At 55.4% G+C, this 11,629-nt stretch overlaps 4 protein-coding genes across 4 annotated transcripts; 2 read left to right on the forward strand and 2 right to left on the reverse strand.

The window, feature by feature from the left end:
- Nucleotides 1-692: 692 nt before the first annotated feature.
- Nucleotides 693-2,282, reverse strand: PG985_014710 (uncharacterized protein; the record flags this gene model as incomplete). The annotated part of the gene is made up of 3 exons (XM_066834476.1): nt 693-1,627; nt 1,706-1,977; nt 2,071-2,282. The coding sequence occupies 3 exons, from the start codon at nt 2,280-2,282 to the stop codon at nt 693-695; spliced, it is 1,419 nt and encodes a 472-aa protein (XP_066679216.1).
- A 1,494-nt stretch (nt 2,283-3,776) lies between these two features.
- On the forward strand, nt 3,777-6,436 carry PG985_014711 (uncharacterized protein; the record flags this gene model as incomplete). The annotated part of the gene is made up of 2 exons (XM_066834477.1): nt 3,777-4,608; nt 4,782-6,436. 2 exons carry the CDS (start codon nt 3,777-3,779, stop codon nt 6,434-6,436), a joined length of 2,487 nt encoding a protein of 828 aa, XP_066679217.1.
- A 687-nt stretch (nt 6,437-7,123) lies between these two features.
- On the forward strand, nt 7,124-9,016 carry PG985_014712 (dihydroxy-acid dehydratase; the record flags this gene model as incomplete). The annotated part of the gene is made up of 2 exons (XM_066834478.1): nt 7,124-7,206; nt 7,300-9,016. The coding sequence occupies 2 exons, from the start codon at nt 7,124-7,126 to the stop codon at nt 9,014-9,016; spliced, it is 1,800 nt and encodes a 599-aa protein (XP_066679218.1).
- Nucleotides 9,017-9,743: 727 nt separating this feature from the next.
- Nucleotides 9,744-10,769, reverse strand: PG985_014713 (uncharacterized protein; the record flags this gene model as incomplete). The annotated part of the gene is made up of 1 exon (XM_066834479.1): nt 9,744-10,769. One exon carries the CDS (start codon nt 10,767-10,769, stop codon nt 9,744-9,746), a length of 1,026 nt encoding a protein of 341 aa, XP_066679219.1.
- Nucleotides 10,770-11,629: the final 860 nt, after the last annotated feature.

The following is an 11,629-nucleotide window of genomic DNA, read 5'->3' on the forward strand; positions in this document are numbered from 1 at the left end:
TCAGCCAGCATCGGGTTACACACAAATAACCCGTATTTTTTCAGGTAACCGTCTCTCTGGATATTCCCATCCCAAGGTGAGCATCCTTTCGAGGCTCTTATGCGTTCCGATATCTTACACAGAGCTAATGCACATCGACAGTCCCCCACACCAAATACGCTGTTACCCAATACAGCTGTCAGCATTGCCACTAGGTGTTTACTCGCTGGCCCGTAGACTCTGTTCCTCTTGAATCAGAACAAGTGATTCGGTGTGGGAAATTTTCCGTTTCTAAGGTATCTAGTTAAATATTTCACCATTGATATTTTGTCTCCAGGCCCCAATACCGACTTTCCCGTAATATCGTCTCCTACTCTTTCAAGTCTCGGACGAGCCTAACGGCGACCCAGGGGTACTGGTACCCTTTTTGCCACCAATTCTGACTATTTTGTTCAAGATCATTAGTCTTTGTATCACGCTACCCATACAAACAGGAAAGAAACCGCGTTTGGAGTCTTCCTAGTAGCGAGAGAAGGGGCAGTAAAAAGTAACCTACAAGGATCTCCTGCCTGCAATACGTGGAGGCAGTGCCCAACTACCACCCGTGATGGCCATATGTTTCCCATCCATGAAGTCGGCTGCGGGCGGGTAGAGTTCAACGTCAGCCAAAACCCTGAATATGTACTTCAACGCCCATCAGGAGGAACCGAGCCCTAGCGAGCGTCGATGTTCTGGGGACTGCGCAGGTAAGTGCACTTACCACTGTAGCCAGGATAGATATCCATGGGCTTGAACCCGGGCTGCGGAGCAAACACCGTGCTGGTCCACTCCCAAGCACCCCCGAGATCTCCGAGGCCGCAGAGCCGGTCGCCTCTGTGCGTGATGGGCACCGGGTGGAAGTTCTGCAGCCCGACGTTGGCGCCGCTGAGATCGGCGAAGATGGATTCGGGGTCTGTGTGCATAGTTTTGTTCTTGCTATTGGTTGGGTTTGATGGTGATGAGTTTATGGTGTTGGTCGAAAGCTGAGCAGCATACTCATGGATGCTCCTCACTTCGTGGAGGGTGGGAACACGGACACCCCCGCCCACCCACTCGCTGTAGCTCGTCACCTCGTTCCAGGACGCGGTGGCTGGCCAGTCGACTGCTTCGGATAGGGGAATGGGGCCCCACACGGTCCGGATGCCGTGGTGCTCCAGGAATTCCTGGAGTGCCGTATCTACAGCGTTGTGGATTCTGGGAATATCATCAGGCTCATCATTATCGTCTTCGTTGTCTTTGGCGTTGTCGGCGCGAGTGTTAAGTTTAACCCACGTCGCCGGGATCGTGTCCGTCTTGCCACTGTCGACCAAGAACGCCGCATACTCGCCCACGCTGACAGGCCGGGCCTGAGCCTCAAAAGCCGGGATCTTGACATCGTAGGGTTCGCGCTCGTTGTCCCAGGCAAAGTAGCGGTCCGATCCGTCGTCGCTCTCCGGGTCCTCGTAACCGATGGTGAGCCCTTGCTCCGGGACGCGGAACCACTGGTTCTCCACCCTTTTTGAAGCCGCCTCTCGCGCCATCCACGCGAAATCTGGACGCGGTATGTCTGGTGGCGGTTGGATTCTGGGGCTCAGTATGGCCATGTATAAGAATATTTCAAGGTGGAGGCCTGCTCATCCCGTATTAGACATTCAGCTCCTGGGGAAAAATGGACGCTCGTACTCAATACTTCCCCCTATCCACTTACCTTCGTGTTCGTAACCGATCCAAAGAGCCCTCCCGATAGTTCTGTCTCTGTAGGCTCGGCCAGTATCATACTGCAGCTTTATACGCCTCTTTACCTTCTCACGGTATTCGAGCATCTCAGACAGTTCTGGCCATACCGTGGGTAACTCGCTGTGGTCGTGACATTGTGTCGGGTCCTCCACGTCTGGGTCAATGCCGCGTTCAAAGAATTCAGCATACGAGGCAGGCTGGGTTAAGGGCGTGCCAGTAGCCCTGCTCAGGTGTATATCCTCGCTGTTGGAATACTTGCATATCAGCTCGCGTCTTGTTATAGCAGAAGAGAGGGAAAAAGAGAGGGTGTGAGTGAGAGTGGAGATGAGGACTCACAAGGTTGGTATATGACCCACGTAGAACTTGAGAGGGTTCCTCAGAGGGATGGGCTGTTCCATGAGAGCGTCTGCTGGTATTATCTGCGTAGTGACCATGTCCCATGCCTTCCACATGGTCTCCCATTCCTCCATAGAGGGGACGGGTGTAGAGGCATAGTCCTTGACCGTCAGAGGGAATGCATAGGGGTTGTGTCTAGATATAGATCCCATAGCGCAACTATCTGACCTGCTGTTGATCAGCTTCTTAGGTAAGAGGTAACGGTTGTAGCTAGGCTAAACGATTCGAAATTTTTGGTTTCTCGTGTCCGTCTTATGCTTTATATAGCCATGCATTTAGGGTGGAAACGCAGGGGAATCTTGCCGAACACCTCAGGGTGCGCAGCATCCCATCTTGTTGGGGTCGGTGAGTGGCAATTGACGGGCCATGTTCCACTAACTCCTGAGATCTCTACTAGTCAATTCATTAATCTTTCTTATTCTGTGAGTATAGTCCAATCAGCACTGATGTACAGTGTTAGTGGCCGCGATTGGTGTTGAGATCCATGTTTGTTAGAGGCCCAGTTTATTTTCAGCTTGCAATGTGCCCTGAGGGCACCCACTGTTTACCACTTCCGCAGACCGTAGATCCCTCCACCGAACGTAGTTCCTCTATCCCTGGCAAAAAGTAAAAAAGGGAATATGATGTAGAACGCCAACCCGTATGATATAGGCGCCCCCGATCAGGTTGATTAACGCAGTACTTGATCTGAGACATTTGCTTACGAGGCGTTCTTGGACAAGAGCGACAAGGACATGCCCCGTTGCTCTGAGCTTTACAACAGTGTCTGGTAACCGACTCGACGGTCTCTTGCCAAAGCTGCAAATTTGACATATGTGATACCCCCGCCAAGGAAATAAGATAAGTAGCTGCAGATTGTATATTTTCCTCCGCAAGCCTTCGCTCTCGTTGGGGTGTTAGTCTTCTTCATTCGGATCCTGACTCTGTCTGGTCTCCAAGTGGTTTCTGGAGCTGGGTGTTGCCCCACTACGATTTCAACCCCTCTATTTGGACAATCTCCAGTGTTTGACAAACCATCAAATCTGCAGATTGACCACATGAAAGAACGGTACGATGGAATGACTTGTGCAGTAAAACAGTTGACGTTGAGACCGTCTGTCTGGGTTTGGAAATGTTTGAGAAATGGCAATCCCCTGTCGTTCATCTTAGTCGTTTGCTACAATCCCTCAGCAATCTGGAGTTGCTTTATTGCGTGCAGAGCATGAGAATCTTATCTGATTGCCATTGCTGAGTTCAGGGTCATGGCGCTTGGCAGCTAGCTGTCTGGGGTAGCTTTCCAATGCCTAGGGCCGGGAGCCTGCCGCGTCAGGTGGGTTTAAGCTGTATCTGCTTATCCATTGGCTGCACCTTGCAAGCAGGCAGTCCCTTCCTCGGGAGGGATATGAAACAAAAGGTGCAAACGACAACAGCTGGGCTTGCGGGCTGATTTCTGGTTATTCTTTCTCTAAAAGGTATGAACAGTCTTCTCAACTTCCCGACAACTAGCGCTCCTCGTGATACAATTTGCGCACTCCAGACCTTCCCCGAGCTTCGATAAGAGAATCCGCGTCCTCAAGTTGGCAAAACTACTTTTAGCTCTATAAGGGTTGGAGTAAGTCGAAATTCATATCCGAATGCCTTAAAGGGGAGACATTAGGGAACACAAGATGCTACCCTCTACCCTAATCAACACCTACTCGCAGTATAAGCAAGACACCAACTCGGTGGCAACGTGGCTTGCTTCAACTGCAAAGGCAAATGGCTACTCCTCTGATCTTTTGTCTAACGGCAACAAGGCCGGCGGCGGCAGCGGGGGCGGCCGTCTGAAGGGGAAAGCACGGGCCAAGGCGAAGAAGGGCAAAGGCCCACCGCCCAAGAAGACCAACAGCAAGGGCGGCCCGAACTACATCATCAAGATTGCTGACTTCATTGCCTTGGCCGAGTTCGTGGCTGGCAAGTCCCCCGAGGTCCCAGTGAGCTTCAGGAGCACGATAGACCGTGTCATTGCCGCCCGCTCGGCTTTCGGTTCCCAGCTTGCCCAACATGGCCAGGTCGTCGACGAGACGCAGGACGAGAACCACCAGTACTTTGTCGGAGTGCTGGAAAAGGTCCGCGACGTCTTGCGACCTTTCGTGCGTGCTCCGCGAACCGAGGCCGACGCCAGTGCTGACGAGATCACCAACCGATTCACCGGCCTTGCCGTCTATGAGCCTTCGGAGGAGTTCTTGAACGCTCCTGATGTGGAGAGACCCGCGAAGGCCAAGGAGGATAACGCCACGTACGAGGCGGAGACTGACTTGTCGTTCGAAGAGGCCATCTTCGCCCTGACTGCACTCATCAATGACATGAACAGAGTGAGAGCGCACATTCGATGGGTCTGGTCCAACTTCAAGAGCGGCTTATTCGACCTGGCTGCGGCTGCCGTTGCTACTAACACCGCCATCGACCTGGTGCGGAACATGGTGGCAGACGTTGTACCTGTGCTAGCGCCACACGGGGGTAAGTGGTGTTCGGTGTTTACTCCTCTTGTTATTAGTGGTTATGCCCCGTTATCACAGTATCTCGTGAGGGAAGGATTAGCCGTTGATGCGGGGAATTCCCGTTATTCCCTCTTGAAACTCCCTGTTCGCTCCAGAAAGAAAAGATTAATGACTAACGCTGAGACTCGATAGGCATTGGTGAGATGCTGCAACGATTCCACCTCCTGCAGTGCCTCATTCAAGGCTACAAGAAGAAGGACGTGTACAAGACGGCAAGTGCCGCCAACTTCAACGACAATCTCAACTACAAGACCTACCATATCATGGAAGGCACCTTTCTCGTGCCTTATCGCATGATCGAGGCCTTCCTCGCTGTCGTTGAGCCCGGTCAGATTCCGCTGTATAAGGAAGGAATGTTTGGCTACTACGATCCCAAGGCCGACAGATCCAAGTTGACCGGCCAGCAGAAGTACGAGCAAGACCGCGCACTCCTCATGCCTTACTTCGCTGAGCTCGTGACCATCATCCGTGGTGTTCGCGGTTGGCCTGTCAAGGACGAGTTCCTCCGTGGATTCGAAGACGTTGTCAAGACCAAGGAGATCACCTTTGGCGTCGTCTTTGCTGCTCAGATGTTCCTCGACATTACGTACGAGCTCAAGAATGAGATCGATCACCCGTTCCACACCCTGGTCAAGCAAACCACAGTCATCAGCAACGACATTAAGGCCCACTTTGAGTTTCACGCCTCGTTGAAGATTGCCAATTGGCCTGCCACGAACGACCAGTGGCTGAGACAGCTTCAGAATCAAGTCGACTGGATAGGCACAGATCCTCCGCGCAAGGTCCAGGAGCGCATGTATAAGCAGTTTGGCATGTCGCCGCCTGATACCGAGAGCCACCGCGTCTTCCGCATGTCGCCACTCATGAGCGGGCTTACGCTCTACAACTTCCGCCAGCGTCACCATGAGGTGGGACTCGCCGTCGCCAATGCCTGGGGATCGATCCAGTACTGCCAGCACCTGTACAACGCGCTCCGAAAGGAGAAGCTGGTGGAGGGGGATTGGGTCGACATGGATGTACTGTACGCGCTGCTAGGCGAGGAGAGCTTCTACGTTGGCGGCGAGGAGCCTGCCTCTCCTGTAGACTACTTCAAGAAGTTTTGCCTCCAGATGGGTACATCAGCCGCAGCAATGATCGGCAAACAACGAAAGAACACGCCCCTAGCTTCCAAGGCAGGCCCGCGCGGTCTCAAGGACGTCGGGCCTGTCCTGTCCATGTTCCAGCCTCGCTATGTCGAAAACACCGGGCAGATCGACCTCACTCCCGAGTACGTCGACAAGATCATTGACATGAGTCTCTTCGAGGAGGAGCCAGGACAAGAAGGCCTCTTGGGCCAGGTACACTACGCCAAGCGCCAAGAGAAGCAGAGGCAGCAACGGCAGGGCTCCCGCAAGAAGGCTGTTGATGGAGGCAAAATGATGCCGGAGCAGCTCATTAAGCCGCTCGTTATGGCGCTGCATGCCGAGACGCTGGAGTTTGCCTTCCCGTACCTCCACTTTCACCGCTGGTGCTGGCGCGTGCTGCGCGCAGTGAAGGAGGACGCCGACGAGCTGCTTCGGGAGAAGTATACGCCCAATTACTTGGAGCGGGAGAACCAGCTTCCGTTCGTGGTGGGGTGGATTTTCATGGCGGCCAGCGGCGCAGAAGGGGGCGTCTCGGATCGTCGGCCGCTGCAGAAGGCCGCTGAAGCTGTGAACACGTTTTTTGAGTTGGGGACCGGCGGCTTCTTGGTCAACAAAGTGTTGGGAGAGGCCCTAGGAATCCCGGTGGCCTTCGAAGACGAGTGATGGCACCATACTGCCATGCCTTTGAGACTTTCGCTATGGGGATGGTACATCTTCTATCCTCGCTTGGTGCAGGTGGACGGCCTGGGCAGTCAAAAGGAAACAAGCAGGATCATGACTAGGACACGAATTGAATGTGTATCAATTGCTATTGCGCTGGTGATTCCTCCCGGTTTTCTTGCCTGTTGCTCGTGAATCCAGTCACCAGTGTCTCAGAGGTCGTAAACACCGTTCATTATGTTCCAGTAGGTACTCTTGGCCACATCGAAACGTGGGAGAATGTATTGCTGCCAAGAGCAGTTCCTGCATGTTATTGCCCGGAAGCCTAATACCACAGCAGCTGGAAATTCAAGCAATTGACGACATGGGACCCCACCGACATCGCCGGCCAATGACAGCAACGCTGAAGGTCAGAGGGCCCAAGCTCCTGCGAGGGACTTCAGTGCTTTGGCTCCAGCTTGGGTCCGTCAGGGGTCCACTGAGGGTGCATGTCATCCCAGAGCTCATCGATTTTGAAGCTATCGGTCCAGAAATTTATTGCCGATGTCGCCCACTTCCTTGTCGATTCTCCATCCCACTCGACGACTCACGCTGCCCTCCCCGTGACACGACTCAAGTACGGTCAAGTTTCCGGGCCAAGTCAATTGAAGTTGTTTCTTCCTCGCCAAACTTCAATTGCCTCTACCAACCATGGCTGTGCAGAACCTCCTCCGCGCCAGAGCTGCCGGAGCTCTGGCTCGCAGCACGCGGCTGCCTCTGACGACACAAAATGCGTATGCACAATACTCCCACCTCGGCGCCTTTTGGCTCGCGGTGCTGGCTGCTCTGGTGTGAATGTCTGCTGACGATGGGTTACATACGTTTAGTCGCTTTCTGAGCTCGAGCCGATCGTTCCAATATGAGAAGGACCTCAACAAGGTCTCGAGTGCCATCACCCAGCCCAAGTCTCAGGGTGCGTCGCAGGCCATGCTGTACGCCACCGGTATGTCGGAGAACGACATGAACAAGGGACAAGTCGGTATCTCGTCGGTGTGGTATGAGGGAAACCCTTGCAACATGCATCTCATGGACCTGTCTGCCATTGTCAAGGAGTCTGTCGCCAAGGCCGGCCTCGTGCCCTACCGATTCAACACCATTGGTGTCTCGGACGGTATCTCCATGGGAACCACCGGTATGCGCTACTCTCTCCAGAGTCGTGAGATCATTGCCGACAGTATCGAGACCGTCATGGGCGGCCAGTGGTACGACGCCAACATCTCCCTGCCCGGTTGCGACAAGAACATGCCCGGTGTCCTGATGGCCATGGGCCGCTTCAACCGCCCCAGTATCATGATCTACGGTGGTACCATTAAGCCCGGTTGCAGCAAGACTGGTGCTACTCTTGACCTTGTCAGCGCCTTCCAGGCCTACGGCCAGTACATCACCGGCGAGATCACCGAGGAGCAGCGCTTCGACATCATCCGCAACGCCTGCCCTGGTAGCGGTGCTTGCGGCGGCATGTACACTGCCAACACCATGGCCTCCGCCATCGAGACCCTCGGTATGACCCTTCCCGGAAGCAGCAGTTTCCCGGCCGAGGACCCCGCCAAGCGCAACGAGTGCGAGAATGTTGGCGAGGCCATCAAGCACATTCTCAGGGAGGATATCCGCCCCCGCGACATCATGACGCGCACGGCCTTCGAGAACGCCATGATTGTCGTCAACATTCTGGGTGGCAGCACCAACGCCGTTATGCACTTGATCGCCATCGCCGACAGCGTTGGCATCAAGCTGACCATCGACGACTTCCAGGCCGTCAGCGACCGCACCCCCTTCCTGGCCGACCTGAAGCCCAGCGGCAAGTACGTCATGGAGGACGTGCACAAGATCGGCGGCACCCCGGCCCTGCTCAAGTTCCTGCTCAAGGAGGGCATCATCGACGGAACCGGCGTCACCGTGACGGGCAAGACGATGAAGGAGAACGTCGAGTCGTGGAAGGACTTCCCCGAGGACCAGAAGGTCATCCGCCCCTTCTCCAACCCCATCAAGCCCACCGGTCACATCACCATTCTCCGCGGCTCCCTGGCGCCCGGCGGCGCCGTGGGCAAGATCACCGGTAAGGAGGGTCTCCAGTTCACCGGTAAGGCGCGCTGCTTTAACCGCGAGGAGGACTTCATCACGGCGCTCGAGAAGGGCGAGATCAAGAAGGGCGAGAAGACGGTCGTCATCATCCGCTACGACGGCCCCGTCGGCGGCCCTGGTATGCCCGAGATGCTGAAGCCCAGCTCGGCCATCATGGGCGCGGGTCTCGGCCAGGACGTCGCGCTCCTGACGGACGGCCGCTTCTCCGGCGGCAGCCACGGCTTCATCATCGGCCACATTGTGCCCGAGGCCATGGAGGGCGGCCCCATTGGTCTCGTCGAGGACGGCGACACCATTACCATTGACGCCGAGAAGCGCGTCATCGACTGGGAGGTCAGCGAGGCTGAGAAGGCGGAGCGCAAGAAGCTGTGGAAGGCGCCCGAGCCCCGGTACAAGAAGGGGACCCTGAGCAAGTATGCGCGCGTTGTCAAGAACGCTAGTTTGGGATGTATCACCGATTAAGTTCTCGAGGACTGGAGCGTTAAAGGAGCGTGGCCATCAATGGCTATTTACGGATATGACATGTACATACTAATTCCCTGGTTGTTTCTGGCTGGGCTGGCTTTGGCTTGGACCGTGAAAAAGAAAAGGCGCATGAATGTTTATTTGTCTTCTGTATTTACACAAAAAGGAAGATAGTTATTGTACCCGCATATTTACTGAGACTTCACCAGGCGTCCCCGTTCGCTCTGCCTGGATATGTTGTGCCATTGGACCTTCGCATATACTTTGACGTGAGACAATGAAGGTGATATGATATATTGTAAGGTATATAGTGCTCGTATGGAGTGATCCAATCCAATGCTTGATTGTTTCTTCTCCCCTTCTAAACCGATAGTCCGCATACGAATAAAAGCTATAGACGTTGCTTGGGGGAATCGTCAACTGACCAAGGCAAGATAGCAATGACGGACAGTACGCCTGCTTCCTCCCCCTCCCTCATATCCTTACACAGCACCAGCGTACGGGGAAGTATGCAACCAGGAAGTCGTGGCACGTTACACCGAACCGCGAAGAAACCGAAGCTTATTTCTCGCTCGCATGGGAAAAAGGAGTGCCGGCTGCCCAATGCAACGCACCTAAAGTACACATACATATAATATCGATTCCGCCTTCACCAGGCCCCAGGTTTTCGTGTCATTCTTTCTTTTTCGGTTCCGTTTTTCTTCTTCTTTCCATCATCCCGTCGTTACCGTTTCCCATTCTTGGACCAAGCCTCGACAAAGGCCGCCTTGTCCTTCAGGGTCAGACCGACCCGCTTGTTCCGCCCCAGCCGCGCGAGGGCCTCACCGACCCGGTCCAGCACCCTATACTGGTCGGGCGTGGGCTTCTCCTCGCCGCCGCCAAAGTAATCCTCATCGTCATCGCTGCTTTCGGCGCTGTTGGCTTGGGACATTTCGCGGGACGCATCGGCGCTGCTGCCGGCGATGTCGCGGTTGGTGACGGCCTCGGCGATGCGGACGCGGATGAGGTGGGTGGGCCGCGAGAGCAGGTTCCAGAGGAAGGCGAGGTAGGCTCCCGGGACGGGGGTGGTGATGTCTTGCGGGGTGTAGCGCAGGCTGACGGGGAAGAGGGGGGCGTCCATGGGGGCGCTGAGGAGGGAGGGGCTGAAGGGGAGGATGCCCTTGCCGTTGGTGGTGCTGCACTCGGGGAAGACGACGACGCAGCGGTGGCGGTTCTGCTCGACGACGCGGCGGAGGCTGACGAGGCGGTGCGGGTTGTGGCCGGCCGAGGCGTGGGGGGCGTGCAGGAGGACGGGGCCGAGGGCGAGCAGGATGGCCTGCAGCAGCGAGACCTGGCGCACTTTCGTGGTGCCCGGGTAGCTCACCGTGAAGACGGGGTCGAAGATGGCGGCCAGGTAGATGGCGTCGACGGGGCTGGTGAACTGGGCGGCGATGACGGAGCCCGGGTGCGGGACGCGGTTGGGCGGCTGCTGCGAGAGGGAGCCCCGTTTCACGCCGTCGAGCTGCAGGTCCACCCACCAGATGCCCGGGATGCCCAGCAGGCCCCAGAGCAGCAGCTTGCGCGCGAAGACGGGCAGGGGCAGGTGGCTGAGGAGCAGGAAGTAGACGGCGCTGTAGAAGAGGAAGAGCGGCAGGCGGAAGGCGAAGATGAGGGCGTGTAGTGCCAGTGACGTCGTCGAGGTCGGGGTCTTGTGCGGGATGAAGGGGGAGATGCCCGTGCTGCGGTCGCGGTATTGGGTGTATTTCTCCATCTTGGGCGAGGAGGTCTGTTGGTTGGTGTTTGATTCGCAGGTATTCGCGCGGGGAGCGCTCGGGTTCGAAGAGATGGCTCTTGGTGTATGTCAGGTATGTAATCGGGACACCCTCAAGGTGGGGGTGTAGCAGGTGTGTTGGGTGCTCAGGTTTCGGAGACAAGGTACGGGTTATCGAAACATCACCGTGGACGACGGTCGGTAAGGTGTATGTAGGCTTATGGTGGCACAACACACTTATGATCTTAAGATTGCGGCAAGGAAACAGACAGACGAACAGGAACAAGGAACAGTCACGAGCTCGTAAAGACGGCCAGGAACTAACGAAAAAGAAATGGTAGGAACAGGTAATTATTAATCACTGGGCTGCGTCAAGGCATCGAAATGGTTCCGTAGTAGCGTGATAGGTCGGGGCAGTTTGGCAGGATCGGATTCGCATTGCCCATCTGCTGGTGGTGGTGGTGGTGGTGGTGGTGGATGGTTGCTTACTTGCGAGCAACAGCAGCAGTTGAACCTTAGCTCAGTAGCGGCAACGGGTGACATGTGAATATCGCTTCTGGAAAATGCGCCTGCACTGGTGTGAGACGGACAGGCCTAAAATAAAAAAAGATGCCACCATGTTGCATCCATGAGCTAATGGGGCAGCAAGCCACAACGCCACAAGCTGGGCAAGTACGTACTGCACCAGTGGGACCGAGAACCCACGTGGCTCTACGTGGCAGTGTTGATGTGGCTGGAGAGCAACCAACTTTTTGGACCCGTTTATTGACATAGCAACACCTATCCCAATCGGGATGCAGGATAAACAATCCACTTTCAGCAGAGGGCACTTTGGCCGTGTTTAATCAAAGTCCCGCTCA

This window comes from Apiospora marii, assembly GCF_038362585.1.
Source record: "Apiospora marii strain CBS 49790 chromosome Unknown utg000011l_segment0_segment0, whole genome shotgun sequence".
NCBI classification, from domain to species: Eukaryota; Fungi; Ascomycota; class Sordariomycetes; order Amphisphaeriales; family Apiosporaceae; genus Apiospora; species Apiospora marii.